Source organism: Chaetodon trifascialis, chromosome 20, assembly GCF_039877785.1.
Source record: "Chaetodon trifascialis isolate fChaTrf1 chromosome 20, fChaTrf1.hap1, whole genome shotgun sequence".
Taxonomy (NCBI): domain Eukaryota; kingdom Metazoa; phylum Chordata; class Actinopteri; order Chaetodontiformes; family Chaetodontidae; genus Chaetodon; species Chaetodon trifascialis.
The window spans coordinates 20,022,090-20,034,638 of record NC_092075.1 but is presented as its reverse complement, the minus strand read 5'-3'; the positions used below and the strand labels follow the sequence as shown (position 1 = coordinate 20,034,638).

Here is a 12,549-nt window from a genome sequence, read left to right as displayed (position 1 = left end):
GATTTTTGCAACTTTCCTTACGTTTTTGCTTTTTAGGCAGGACAGTAGAAATACGGTTTATAGAGGAAAATAACTCGCACACACACTGTTGTCTGAGGACATTTTCCTAAATCACACAGTCTTTATTGATTAAAGGAGGTATGTTGTTTCAGTCACAGTATGAACAGGCTGAGCCGCTCTGTTTGGATATCTCTGTCAGCAGGATAATGAATTTCAGCTGGAATACCAAAGTCAGTGACACACACACACACACACACACACACACACACACACACACACACACACACACACACACACACACACACACACACTCTCTCTCTCTCTCTCTCTCTCTCTCTCTCTCACACACACACACACACACACAGAGTTACTGAGTGATTCTGTGAGCCTTATTTGGGTATATTTATTCCTGAAAAAGGCAAACAGAGCAGGCATGTGCAGAGTTCTCCAGAGCTGAGGAATGGTTTACATTTGAACACACTGTTTTTCTTTCAGCGCTCTGACAGGATGTTTCATTTTCTTCACATCAGCACAGCTCATTAGACACACCTCACAGTTGTGTCTTACTGCCTTTTTATTGTTTCATGTCAAATTGACATGTCAACAATGTAGACACTCCATTTGAAAAGCCATCTTTGTTTGTCAGCGGCCTGCACCTTACACTAATACCACCTTCGATGATCTTTCGTCTGTAACTACTTTGTGCTTTCTGTAACTTTGTTGTGTTTTGTCCAGGGTTGTTGTGTTTTGCCCCCTCAGGGCTACCATACATAGGTAAATCAAGTGAGTTAGTACATGCATGAGTGTGAACAAATGGAGATGCGATGTGTGGGCCAAAACACATTATGCTTTTGATTAAAAAGAAACACATGTTGCAATTCAGAAGAGGGTCAGACACACCCTGCAAGACATTCCTGGCAGTTGTTTTAACATTAGAGGAGTCCCACATGGGCGGGTTTTATTGTGTCAGAACAGTGCTAGTTACAATTGCCAATCACAGGAAAGAATGTAAAAACAACTAGCAATAGGCACTTTCTGGTGTTAGTGACTGGATTTCTGCCTCTCATGGTGAACCTGGCCTGATTTGCGTAGTTATCTACAGATGTCTCAGGTCTGGAGTTCAAGCTCACTGGTCTGATTCAGATTCACCTTTGTCAGTTACTGGAACCACAAAGTCAGCCTGTCTTTGGGACAATCAACGGGCAACCAAGGTGTAATAGCATGAGACACCTGTCAATCAAGTAAAATGTGTCCAAACACACCTTAAGTACTTCTCTTAAGCCTTAATAACTGAATTGACTTTGTATTTGGAGAGAGACTTTATCTGTTTGAAATGAATAATAGATATGACACTTAATGACTAGGAGAAAAAATAAATCAGTCGTTATCTTGAGTCTGGCTGCTTTGTGATTGAGTCTCAATATAATTTGATATGGCAGAGCTGGTGGACCTTTGAACAAATATTATGCCTCTCAGGTCAAGTGAAGCAATGTAAGATAGTCTTGAGGGACTGCTGCAATGTGCACAGTGATAGTGGAAGAAGAGGTGGAAGAAGAAGATGATCCTGATGGAATGACCTGATAGCATTCTGCAGTCTGTTCTTTATTCATTCACACCTGCATTCAAATGAGTTTTTCCTGACCCAGATAAAGTATCCAGATGAGGGCTGTCAAAAGTGTTGCTGCTTGATACTGTTTCAATACCACATACCACATTAAAATGATCTTATGTTTAAAAAATGATATGATCTGTGTTAACTATACATCCAGTACTATCAAAAGTTTGAAAATAACTGTCGGCCTGCAAGGAAGGGAAATCATTTGAGAATCGTAATAATAATGTTAATTACTACCAACATTACAAATGTGTTACTTTTCTGTTCTGTTTTTATACTAGCTCTGATTGAAGTGTAAAATTCTGGCATTGTGACAGCACTGATCCAGATACAGCTCAGATGTTAATACCTTGTGGAAATAGAGTCATAATACTGCATCATATGCACAGGTGTGTCAGTATTCATTATGTTCAGATCAGTGCTATGTCAAAAAAGTAATTCATGTAAATGGGACAATTGCACTACAAAATAACTTGCAAAAAGCAGGAAGAATATCTAGTTTCCCTCAGTCACTGTGCTAAACTCTTGCTTTCCACGCTAGTGTCAAGATGGAGCAAGCCAACCTCAAAGTGCAAGCCAACAATTGTTGCAAGCAGATTCCTCACATCCATTGCAAAAAAGACAGCTCTAGAGTAATGTTCAGGGCACCAACAGAGCTCACTCTCAGAGTACTGAGGCACACCTAGTTTATAGCCTCAGCTGAACACCATCAGAATGAGAGCCACAGAGAGAAAACATGTTTCATTTGAATGAATTCATCCACTGAACACATCCAGGAATTCAGTCTGAGCTGTGACGTACGCGCAGAGACATTTTGACGACCAACTCAGGATTTGATTGAGCTTATCTCACACAGAACAAGACCACAAGACAATGTGACCTTAAAGAGGATGAACACACACACTGTGATAAACAGGCAGTTGCAGATGTGCATTGTGTGTTCTGGTACAGCTACACACACAAACACTGACAGGCTGCTGAGAGGCATCATTGGCAGCACTGATAACGCAGTGGGGTCATGCTGACAGTGTGTGCGCACATGTCCGTGTGTGTGTATCAGACTTTGAGTTCAATTGAGTTGAATCACCATCACTTTAGGCAGCAGCATTGAAGGTGTGTTGAGAAATTGGTGATGTTTTTTAGTGAAATAAAATGCAAAGCTGAGATGTGAAGAGAGGCTGTGTGTCCTGGTGTCCGGTTCACCTCAGCCCATCAGGGGTAGGTGGTGTTGGTGACGATGAGGATGACCTGACACCACAGTAGCACCAGGGAGGGGTGGGTGGTGATCAGGCACTGCACTTTGCTGTTCAGACTCCATAAGGGGTAAAACAGGCCAGCCTTAGTGCCAGTCTGGCTCTCACCCTCAGGAGACGGCGAGCTGCGGCTGTGATCCAGCAAAACATTCCGCTTTTGAAGACATGCATGAAACACATGAGCAGTGTGCTCAGCTGCTGGCAGCAGAAGGAGTGCTGCTAGTGTCCACTTTAACCTGTCTGGAAGAAATGTCATCCAGCAACACTCCTGCCAGCAGGAGCAGCTGAATACTTCACTGACTTATCACAAAGTGAAAGCAACACGTGCTGTCACCTTCAGTCTCACGCCAAAAAACGGTGACAGCTACAGAGATGAACAGGCATATTAATGTCAAAGTCTCAGGTGTAGTAACGCTTACACCAAGTGAATGCTGGTTACGTACAGTAACCCCAGATTCTCAGAGTGCATTGGCTCTTAAATTTGTCTCGGATTGCTGGGTGATGTTTACCTCTGTGTTGTCACCACCTGGCCTGAACAAAACACAGTAGAAACAGATTTGCACTAGATGGAACACAGTGGTCCATTATGTGCTCAGAGAAATCTGATTGAACCTCGCTGTTTCAAGTATGAACCACCACCACTGGTAGAAATGGTAATCAAGATCAGTTGTGCTGCTTGTAGCGCTTATAGTTGTACCAGGCCAAAATAGGCCGGTCGGTGTGTGTGTGTGTGTGTGTGTGTGTGTGTGTGTGTGTGTGTGTGTGTGTGTGTGTGTGTGTTCATGTATTGGCTATGTGTCTGGAGTAGTGTAGGCTCTTGTGTTCTTTTGTTTCTTTTTGTTTATTGGTTCTTGTAACTTGTGAACATTCGATCAGAGGTCGTATTGATGTTGGAAACAATATTTCTTTCACTTATTATTGGGTTAGTGTTTAACTAATATTGTGAAATTCTGAATATTTCCGTGGGTGGATGTCCCAGGGTGGCGTAGTCAGGTTATATCTTTAGGTCTGAGACCTAACCTCTGCCACATCATGTGCCTGTTATCTTTTGAGGAAACAGCAGGATTTCCATACAGTATAATAGCAATATAATATCCAGAATGAACAAGGTTATCTGTTCTTGTGTGGCAGGCAAATACAGTAGCAGGAAGTTCATACAATAAATGCTAACATTTCTTTTGTAAAATGCTAACATTAATTGCTAAATTCTTGCTTTTGTTCAGGGATTCTGTGCTGTCAACCTGTGCTGCTGATTGATGTTTTGGGACAATCGTTTTTTCTCATTACCTGTAAAGTTAACTTTGTGTGGAAGCATAACCTATGATGAATTCATATGATATGCTAACTCATAGCGTTGGAACAAAATGTACACTACACAAGGGTTTTCTCCCTACCAGAGCAATAGAAACCCTGATAACCTGCCACAGTAAGTGTGACTTAACGAGTTTGTGTGTCTGTGCAGGTGGAGGAGGGCGGTAAGGCTGACAGATTGGAGGAGCCTCTGCTGGTGGGCGATGAGATTATTGTCATTAATGATGTGGAGCTGACTGGATACAGACAGGAGGCCATCGCACTGGTTAAAGGATCGTACAAGACTCTGCAGCTCACCATCCGCAGGTACAGACACTGTGTGTGTGTGTGTGTGTGTGTGTGTGTGTGTGTGTGTGTGTGTGTGTGTGTGTGTGTGTGTGTGTGTGTGTGTGTGTTTATGTGTTTTTGTATCCCAGTGGGGACTGACTGCACACCAACCCATGGCAACCTCCTGTCAGCATGGTGACCAAATTGAGGTCCCTGTGGCCCCAGACTGCTGGTGGGTTAAGACTTGGTTTTAGGGTTAGACATTGAGTTGTGATCGTTAACTTTAGGGTAATGGGTTATGGAATGTATTATGCCAATGGAGTGTCCCCATGAAGATAGTGCACAATCGTGTAACGAAATGGAAGTTCTCAATATATTGACATGTATGATTCCAGTGAATAATTTCCGGTGAGAAACATGCTGTCTTCACTAGAAACTATTTTTACAGATGAGCACAGGAGACTGAGATAACAGATTTTAATGTCAGCAAACATAAACTGTGTTGAAATCTCTCCTATTTTGTGTGTACATTTATCTGCTATATATGGTCTCATAAATGAGACAGTTGAAAAAACGTAATGTATCCATCTGCGGACATACCACATTGCAATGCATAGCATCTCTCAAATACAATGCATGCACCTATCCGTGCAGTTATTATTCTCTCCTGCATGTATTACATTGTTAACTGCAATTTCAGTTTTACTAATTACTCTTCAGTTTCAGCCACACTTCCATAAACCTGGTAGGATGGAAGGATACAGTATTCATAGTCAGTATTCAGTACTGCTAGCTTCTCATAGCCATAGTCAGGTGTTAACACAAGGACAGTGATGGTTAGCTATACACTGTGTTTAGCTAACAAGCAGACACTATGAAATCAGTGATGAAATGATGAATGAGTGAGTGAATGTGGGAGAACTCCAGTATGACTGCCAGATGGTGTTTGACGTCAGATAGCATTTCTTTTAGTTGCCAAAGCCAGGTATGTATTTGGGATTGGGGCGTGACCACGAGCAGAGCTGCTGTTGCTACTGCAGCTTTTATCAACTGGAAGACGCGTGAGAGGCACAACACAATGCAGGACTTTAGACTTTAGACACAAAGACACACACACACTGTAGGACAGGTGTGCATGTGGCATTATGAGAAGGCGTGGCAAAGAGGGATGGCATGAGAACTGTCCAGATGAGCAGAGAGCAGTGGCTTGTGTTTTGGTCTTAGCGGCATCCTGCAGGAATCTGATGGGGAACCACAAGAAACCATCTGCTCTCAGGTCTGTTTTTTTTAAGTAGATGTACAGTATAATCTGCTGAATTCTAGTGTAGATTCTATTATGTTGTATTGGACTCTTGGGCAGACACGTGGGTCTGAACAGTGGACCCTGGTTTGCATGCAGCCATGTGCAGTGACTGTGAAGCAGGTCAAACTCTGCAGTTGCATATACCTGAGCCACATTCACCTTTGGGTTATAATATTCTGCTGGTGGACTCATGTTCCCATGATCACCAGCAGCCAGGAAAGACAGATAACAGCTGAAAGCTGTAGATGCTGTTCTTCTTTCTCTTGACTTCCTGAACGTACACAACCTGTATATTGCACCTTGTCTTAACTTCTGTCTTCTTATTTAGTAATTTTCCCAATTAATAAAAGAAACATTATGTGTACAAAAATACAGGAAAAACATTTTAACAAGGAAACAGACAAAATATGATGAGATAAGATGAAGTGCCCCCATCTAAAAAACATAAACAGGCATAAAATAGAAAAAAGAAGCAAAAATAAACCCTCCACAAAAATAGGCAAGCCAGGTGTATGTGCGTGCACACGGTTTAGAGTCAACAAATGCTATCACAAATGTTGAGCACAAACATTACTACAACCTCACAGCTGCTCAAGCAGATATGTAACAAAAGGCTGCCATGCACTGCTAAGTGAAGTAAAATGGCTCTAAGAGGATTTGGATCTATTGGTCTTTCAAGTATCTTGGATAGAGTATCAAAAGTAGAAAATCAGTAACCTAAGAACCAGAATGTACGAGCTACTGTTGCGCGTGAGTTTTTACATCTATGACAACAACCATCAATCAGTGGATTCAGTGTTAGGAACTGGATTGAGAGCTGAGACCCCAGACTCAGAACACAGATTCAGGTGGATGTGATTAAAGAAGGATTTATTGCAGTAAAAGTATAAAGTTGACAGTGGAGAGGGTCTGTGTAGGTCCAGAAATGGGTGGGCCGGCAGTGGAGGTCAATGAGAAGGAGCAACAGGTGGTGGACTGGAACAGAAAACACACAAACGTCAAACACAAGGAGAGATACTTCTGAACTGAGCAGAGAACAAAGCACTAGGAAACTCCCAACGGCCATGATGTGTACCAAGCTGGTGAAGGTATTTATCCTGTGGTTGATGATGATTGGATAGGCTGCTGCTGTGACGGCTGATTGGCAACAGGGATCAGGCGCAGGTGAAGCGTGGTAAGAGGAGGAACCGTCCATACCAGACACACACAAACAGTTATAACCACAAAGGAGAGGACAAACCAGACACAAAGGGAAAGGGAAAACACAGAGACACCATGAATGAGAATATATCTGATACTCAACATTTGTAAATTGTACACTCTCTCAATGAATCAAGAGATGCTGCCTGCATAGGTGAATGTTTCTTATACATAACTGATATTTGAGAGATGGAGCTGATGGAAGAGAATATCTATGGGCTGCTGTTTAGGGATTGCAGGAAGTATCCTGTATGGTTGTGGCCCATCCCAAACCTGTAAATATCTTAACGAGAAAAAAAAAACAAAACCCTGAGGCCATATACTGTATGTAGACATTAAAACCCTTTTTCAGACTTAAAACAAATGCAGACACACCTTACCTTTTAGGCAGGTATTTGTAAGGAGTGTCTCTGCATCTGTTTGAAGACTGAAGAACGACTTGCACCCGAAACATCACGTGGTCGTATATTAATAAATGTTCATGGGAGTATTTTCTGTTTCTTACCTGCCCAGTAGTACAATTGAAAATGTGGTAGAGCCATAACATGCATTGATCTAGGTCTGTGAAAATTCCTTATAGACATAAGATGGTCCCTTATTCCAAATGAAAGTCGGAGGTAATGTTATGGAGAGATGCAAAAAAAAAAAAAAAAAAAAAAAGATTTAAAGGAGAGTGATTCTGCCACAGAATTGTCAGGAAATAGCTCTCTTTTAAAAACAGTGATCCTATAACCAGAAAATCAGATAAAGTGAGCTAATACTGTCATAATGCTGTGTACAGTATTCTGGGGATCAGTTAGCTATGACAATAAATTGTCACATATAACCTTAAATTATCAAAATCTGGCAAATATTTTAAAAACAGAGGCGCTGCTGTGAAAACCAGTTTGGTTTGGTTTGGAGTTGTCATGGTTATGGTGAAAGTAAGCTGAACCTGAATGAGTCTGTGCTGCAGCAGGTAGATGACAGCACCCTCCACACACAAACACACAAGGCTGATAAGCAAAGTGAAGAGGGTCCAAGATGGACCAGAACCAGTGTCTCCAGTGCTGTCATGACATGTGACGTTAGGACAACTGGTCTGAAATCTCTAAGACCAGATGTTTTGGCTTTCTTAGGTACTGGTACCAAACAAGATGTTTTCCACAGCACTGATACCTTTGAGTGCTCAGGCTCAGGTTAAAGGTGTGTTGCAGGATCTCAGACAGGTGCAGCACAGGACTTTAGGACCCTGGACTGATGCGATTAGGGCCTGCAGCCTTGCACTGGTGAAGTCTCTCCAGCTGAATTGGTGTCCCCAAATTACCACTCACAGAGATAAGAAACCCTTAAAATATGTAGTAGTGTCTGTATATAGTGTATATATATATATTTAGAAAAACACTGTGTGTGGGGGTACATTCAGCTTGTCCTCCCCTGGGGAAGTGTACTGGTCCCGTGAGGCTTGTACTGAGGCCACAGAGCAACATATCTGTCACAACTGTGACGATGTACAAAAAAGTATGAATAGTAGCTGTTAAATTTTATTTAACAGTTTCTATTCAGACTTTTGATGAAACTGAAAATTCAAATTGTAAATGAAATCCACTGAGATCCATTTTTTATCAAAATAAAAAGGTGGCGGCCAAGCTCTGCACTAATGTTCAGAAATATGTGAACCGATGCCCCTCTGAATTTGAGCGTGCCCATATTTCTGGATACTTATTGGATCTTACCTTTATCCAAGTCGTACTGGAGCTGCATTATCATGGGTCTGGGACGGTTGCCAGGTTTGGATTTAGGACTCAGAGATCTATGAGCGCAGTCTTACACAAGAAGGTTAGTCATCTCAACACCCAGAACATCAGCAAAGATTATGATGCCATGAGCGCAGTGGGTTTGACATTATCTGCACCATTGCTGATCCAAAAAATCCCCAAACTCTGTACTCTAGGTTGTCATTTCAGTGTCTTAGTTTCCGATCACCTGTCTGAGTTCTGAAATGGTATTCTCCATCTCGTCAATGCTGGAAACATGGCGGTTGAGCACGCCTTTGATCTCCCAAACAGTGGTAGCCGACTCGGTCCCTGTTGGTCACAAAGATGCCGTCCCAGCTCTGAACTCCTCCCGGTCTTGTTTGAATGCAGCACTGTCTTGTTTGGATGTCCCAATGCTTGCTTTAACTAGCTGGGAAAGAGCATGCTCCACGTGCTGCTGTGTAGGTGATGGAGGATCTGGATAGTAGTGCTAGCATGAACCATGGATGTTTGTTTGTTTGAGTGCAGAGATAGCCAAATACCACACTGCTACTTGATGTTAGTTATGTTTCACACCTGTTGTTCTTTAATTAGGTACATTTAGTTTGATCACTTTAGTGTTTTGCCTTTTCAATAAATGCTTTTGAATATACATGCTGGCCTTTAATGTTGCACATGAGTGAATGCTGCCAACCTCTTCTATTCAGAACTCCATAGCCCACCAGCCTTTATCAGCTATTGATATGGTTTTTAGTTGTAGTTATTAATGTAATTATTAATCAGAGTTCTGAGTTTTTAGTATATTTGATAAGACATATCAGTGACTTTTTCCAAAGGGTGGTGGAGAATTTAGTGGAAGCTAAATTTTACTATTTAATAAAAAAAAAAAAAAACTGATGCCATTTAGGCCATTTTGTGCACATCTGTGAATGGATGTTTTCAACTAAAATTAAACCTTGGGTGCTGTAGTTTTCTTCTCTTTTTTCTTTGTTTCCCCTTCTTCAGTTTTTATGTCCATAGTTTTTGGTTCATCTAAGCTTTGAAGTGGTGCAATTGCACATTGTTTATGAGAATATGAACCTGCCTTACTTCACTTAAAATAAAGTACAACACAACCAGCTGTTGAGTTGGATTTTGTCACTTTCTGTTCTGTGATGAGTTGCTGCTCCTTTAAAAGGTTTTTTAATTTGTGAGCCATGTTTTCTCTGTCTTGCACTCCTTTTTCATCCCTTCCTCCTCACACTCCTCCTGCAGCTGCAGAGTAACAGCCTCTAAGGGACAATAAAGATTTATTGAATTGATGGTTATTGCTGCACAAGACCAAAGTCTGTGTGTGTGTGTGTGTGTGTGTGTGTGTGTGTGTGTGTGTGTGTGTGTGTGTGTGTGTGTGTGCGTGTGTGTGTGTGTGAGAGAGAGAGAGAGAGAGAGAGAGACAGAGAGAGACAGAGAGAGACAGAGAGAGAGCACTCTATTCAGCAGTGTATGGTGTATGTGACTTTGATGTGTGTGAGACAGATTATCTGAGGCAGGTGCTAGCTGGTTTTATAGTTGGTTGCGTGTGTGTGTGTGTGTGTGTGTGTGTGTGTGTGTGTGTGTGTGTGTGTGTGTGTGTGTGTGTGTGTGTGTGTGTGTGCCCTCCATCCTCTGTGCCAGACAAAAGGTGTGTGTGATGTCGACACCAAACACACCTGTCAGACACTCACCACACCGGTCTGTCTGTTCATCTGACTCTTGCTCTCCTCCATACCTGCAGCACTCCCTCTGATTGGTACGTTCAGGTGAGCCCTGATTGGCTGAGAACAGAATGGTAAGAAGACACGGAGAGAGAGAGAAAGAGACACACAAAGCCACAGACAGTCAGAGAGAGAGAGAGAGAGAGAGAGAATCAAACCATGAGTACTCACAACAAGCTGAAAACAACCACAGTGCTTTCTGAGGAGCTGCCCATCAAAGCTGTAAGTCTGTGCAAGTGTGTGTGTTTGCAGAGTTTCAGGGGTGCTCTATTCGTATGTTTGTGGGTTGATTATATGGACTGAGAATAAATCACTCTTGAGTATGGATCAGCCTTCAATGAAAGATGGGTGATGTGAGAATTGCATACATCACAATTTCACTTTATTCTCATTTTATTATTGTCTGATCATCTGGCTGACCTGTTTCCTGACCCATCAGACTTCGTTTTACTGATGCCAACGTGTGCTCATATCTCAGATACTGGTTTGGTACAGTTTACCGAGTAAGTTGTTACAGTTACAGAAATGATGGACAAAACTACAAAAACAAGACCCAACTTGTGATAATACAGAATGATCCTTCAGTGATTCCTAAAAATGCAATGGTACAATTCACACAAAACAAAAATAAGTATATTGATAACTAATAATCAGTCCCAAAGACGTATCTTTTGATTCAGAGTTTTAGATCAGATCAAGATTTGAGGGTGAGCTCATGATCAGTTATAAATCTGCCCTCCAGCTGATTCTGAGCTCTGGAGGTTGTGAGATAACACTTAGCAACAATTTTTGGCCAACAGGCTTCAGCAGGTCACGCCCATCTCAAGATGTTGGGCGAGGCCAAATTAAAAGGCACCATGTTAGGAATGCAGTTTCTCACTGGTAACTGGTCATTGCTAAGTGTTTTCTAGGTCTATTTGGACATTTGCAAAATATTTTTCCTTCATTATGTACAAAATCTCTGTGCGCAAATTACAGCAGGCTCTTGTTCACATTGGCTGCTAGATCTAGTTAGTTGCATTTTTGGGTGCAGTGACTTTTTGAAGTCTTGTCACTGTGAGGTTGCTAGGCAACCACCAAGATGTTGTACAGAAGCACTGGACCGACGGATACGTTGTTGTTTATTGTCCAGAGACGGTTCCAGCTATTAACGCCACATTAATACACAGTTTGTCAGACAGATTAAACACATGAGATAAGGTTATTTAGAGGTTTTTGCAGGTGTCTGAACTTTGGACAGCTGCTTCCAGTCTTGATGCTAAGCCGGGCTAACTATGTCCTGATTCCTGAAAGAGAGTAAATAAGTGTACCTCCTAAAAAGTTGAACTCTTCCTTTAAACTCTTTAGCAAATTAGCTGATGTAGGCATCATAGGCAACAATCTGTCTTCACATGTTAGATTTAGTGGAATGGAGTTTGGATGTGATGCAGTAACGCTGATACAGCTGAGAGCACATTTGAAGGTGGTGAACAAAGGAAGCCTGACTGACTGCTCAAAAGGTTTTTTTATTAGTGAACTTCCTTATTGTGCATGTGTGGGGGAGTGGTTAGATGGTGTGTGTTGCCAGAGGACCATGTGTGCAGTGAGTTAAGGTTTAATTGACACCTGACGCTTGTGGCTTACCTCATGAGTGAGGTAAAGTCATCACCACCTAGCTGTGCCCTGAGTGTGTTTATGTTGAGTGTGTGTTTATGGACCAAGTGGGCACTGGAGTATTTCATTTAGGTTCAGCGAAAGTGTGTCATGATTTTAGACAAACGTCAGTTTATTATGTACCTGCAAATTAAGATGCTTGAGTGTTTGAGACTCTTTATTGTTCACAGTGTTCCTTCTGTTGTGTGTGTGTGTGTGTGTGTGTGTGTGTGTGTGTGTGTGTGTGTGTGTGTGTGTGTGTGTGTGTGTGTGTGTGTGTGTGTGTGTGTGCGTGCATTACCTAAATTACCCCTTGCCTTACACCTTGCAGCTGCTTTTCCAGTGTTTTGTCCTTTGATCCACAGTAAGCAGCAGGCTGCACTTCACTGGTGTTAGGTTACACATCAAGAGTTTTTGTTCTCCCAGAGGCACAAGAAAAACTAAAACTACTCACAGGAGGCACCTGCTAGTCAAAGTACAAGTATCATTTTTAGTGTTT

General features: G+C 42.0%; 1 protein-coding gene across 2 annotated transcripts in view; it reads left to right on the top strand.

The window, feature by feature from the left end:
* The window catches only part of shroom3 (shroom family member 3), a 65,298-nt gene that overhangs the window by 3,820 nt on the left and 48,929 nt on the right, over window positions 1–12,549 (top strand). For both annotated transcript variants that reach the window (XM_070989363.1, XM_070989362.1), the window contains exon 2: window positions 4,331–4,485. In XM_070989363.1, the coding sequence (XP_070845464.1) occupies window positions 4,331–4,485 (155 nt within the window). The remainder of the gene's footprint in view (window positions 1–4,330; window positions 4,486–12,549) is intronic.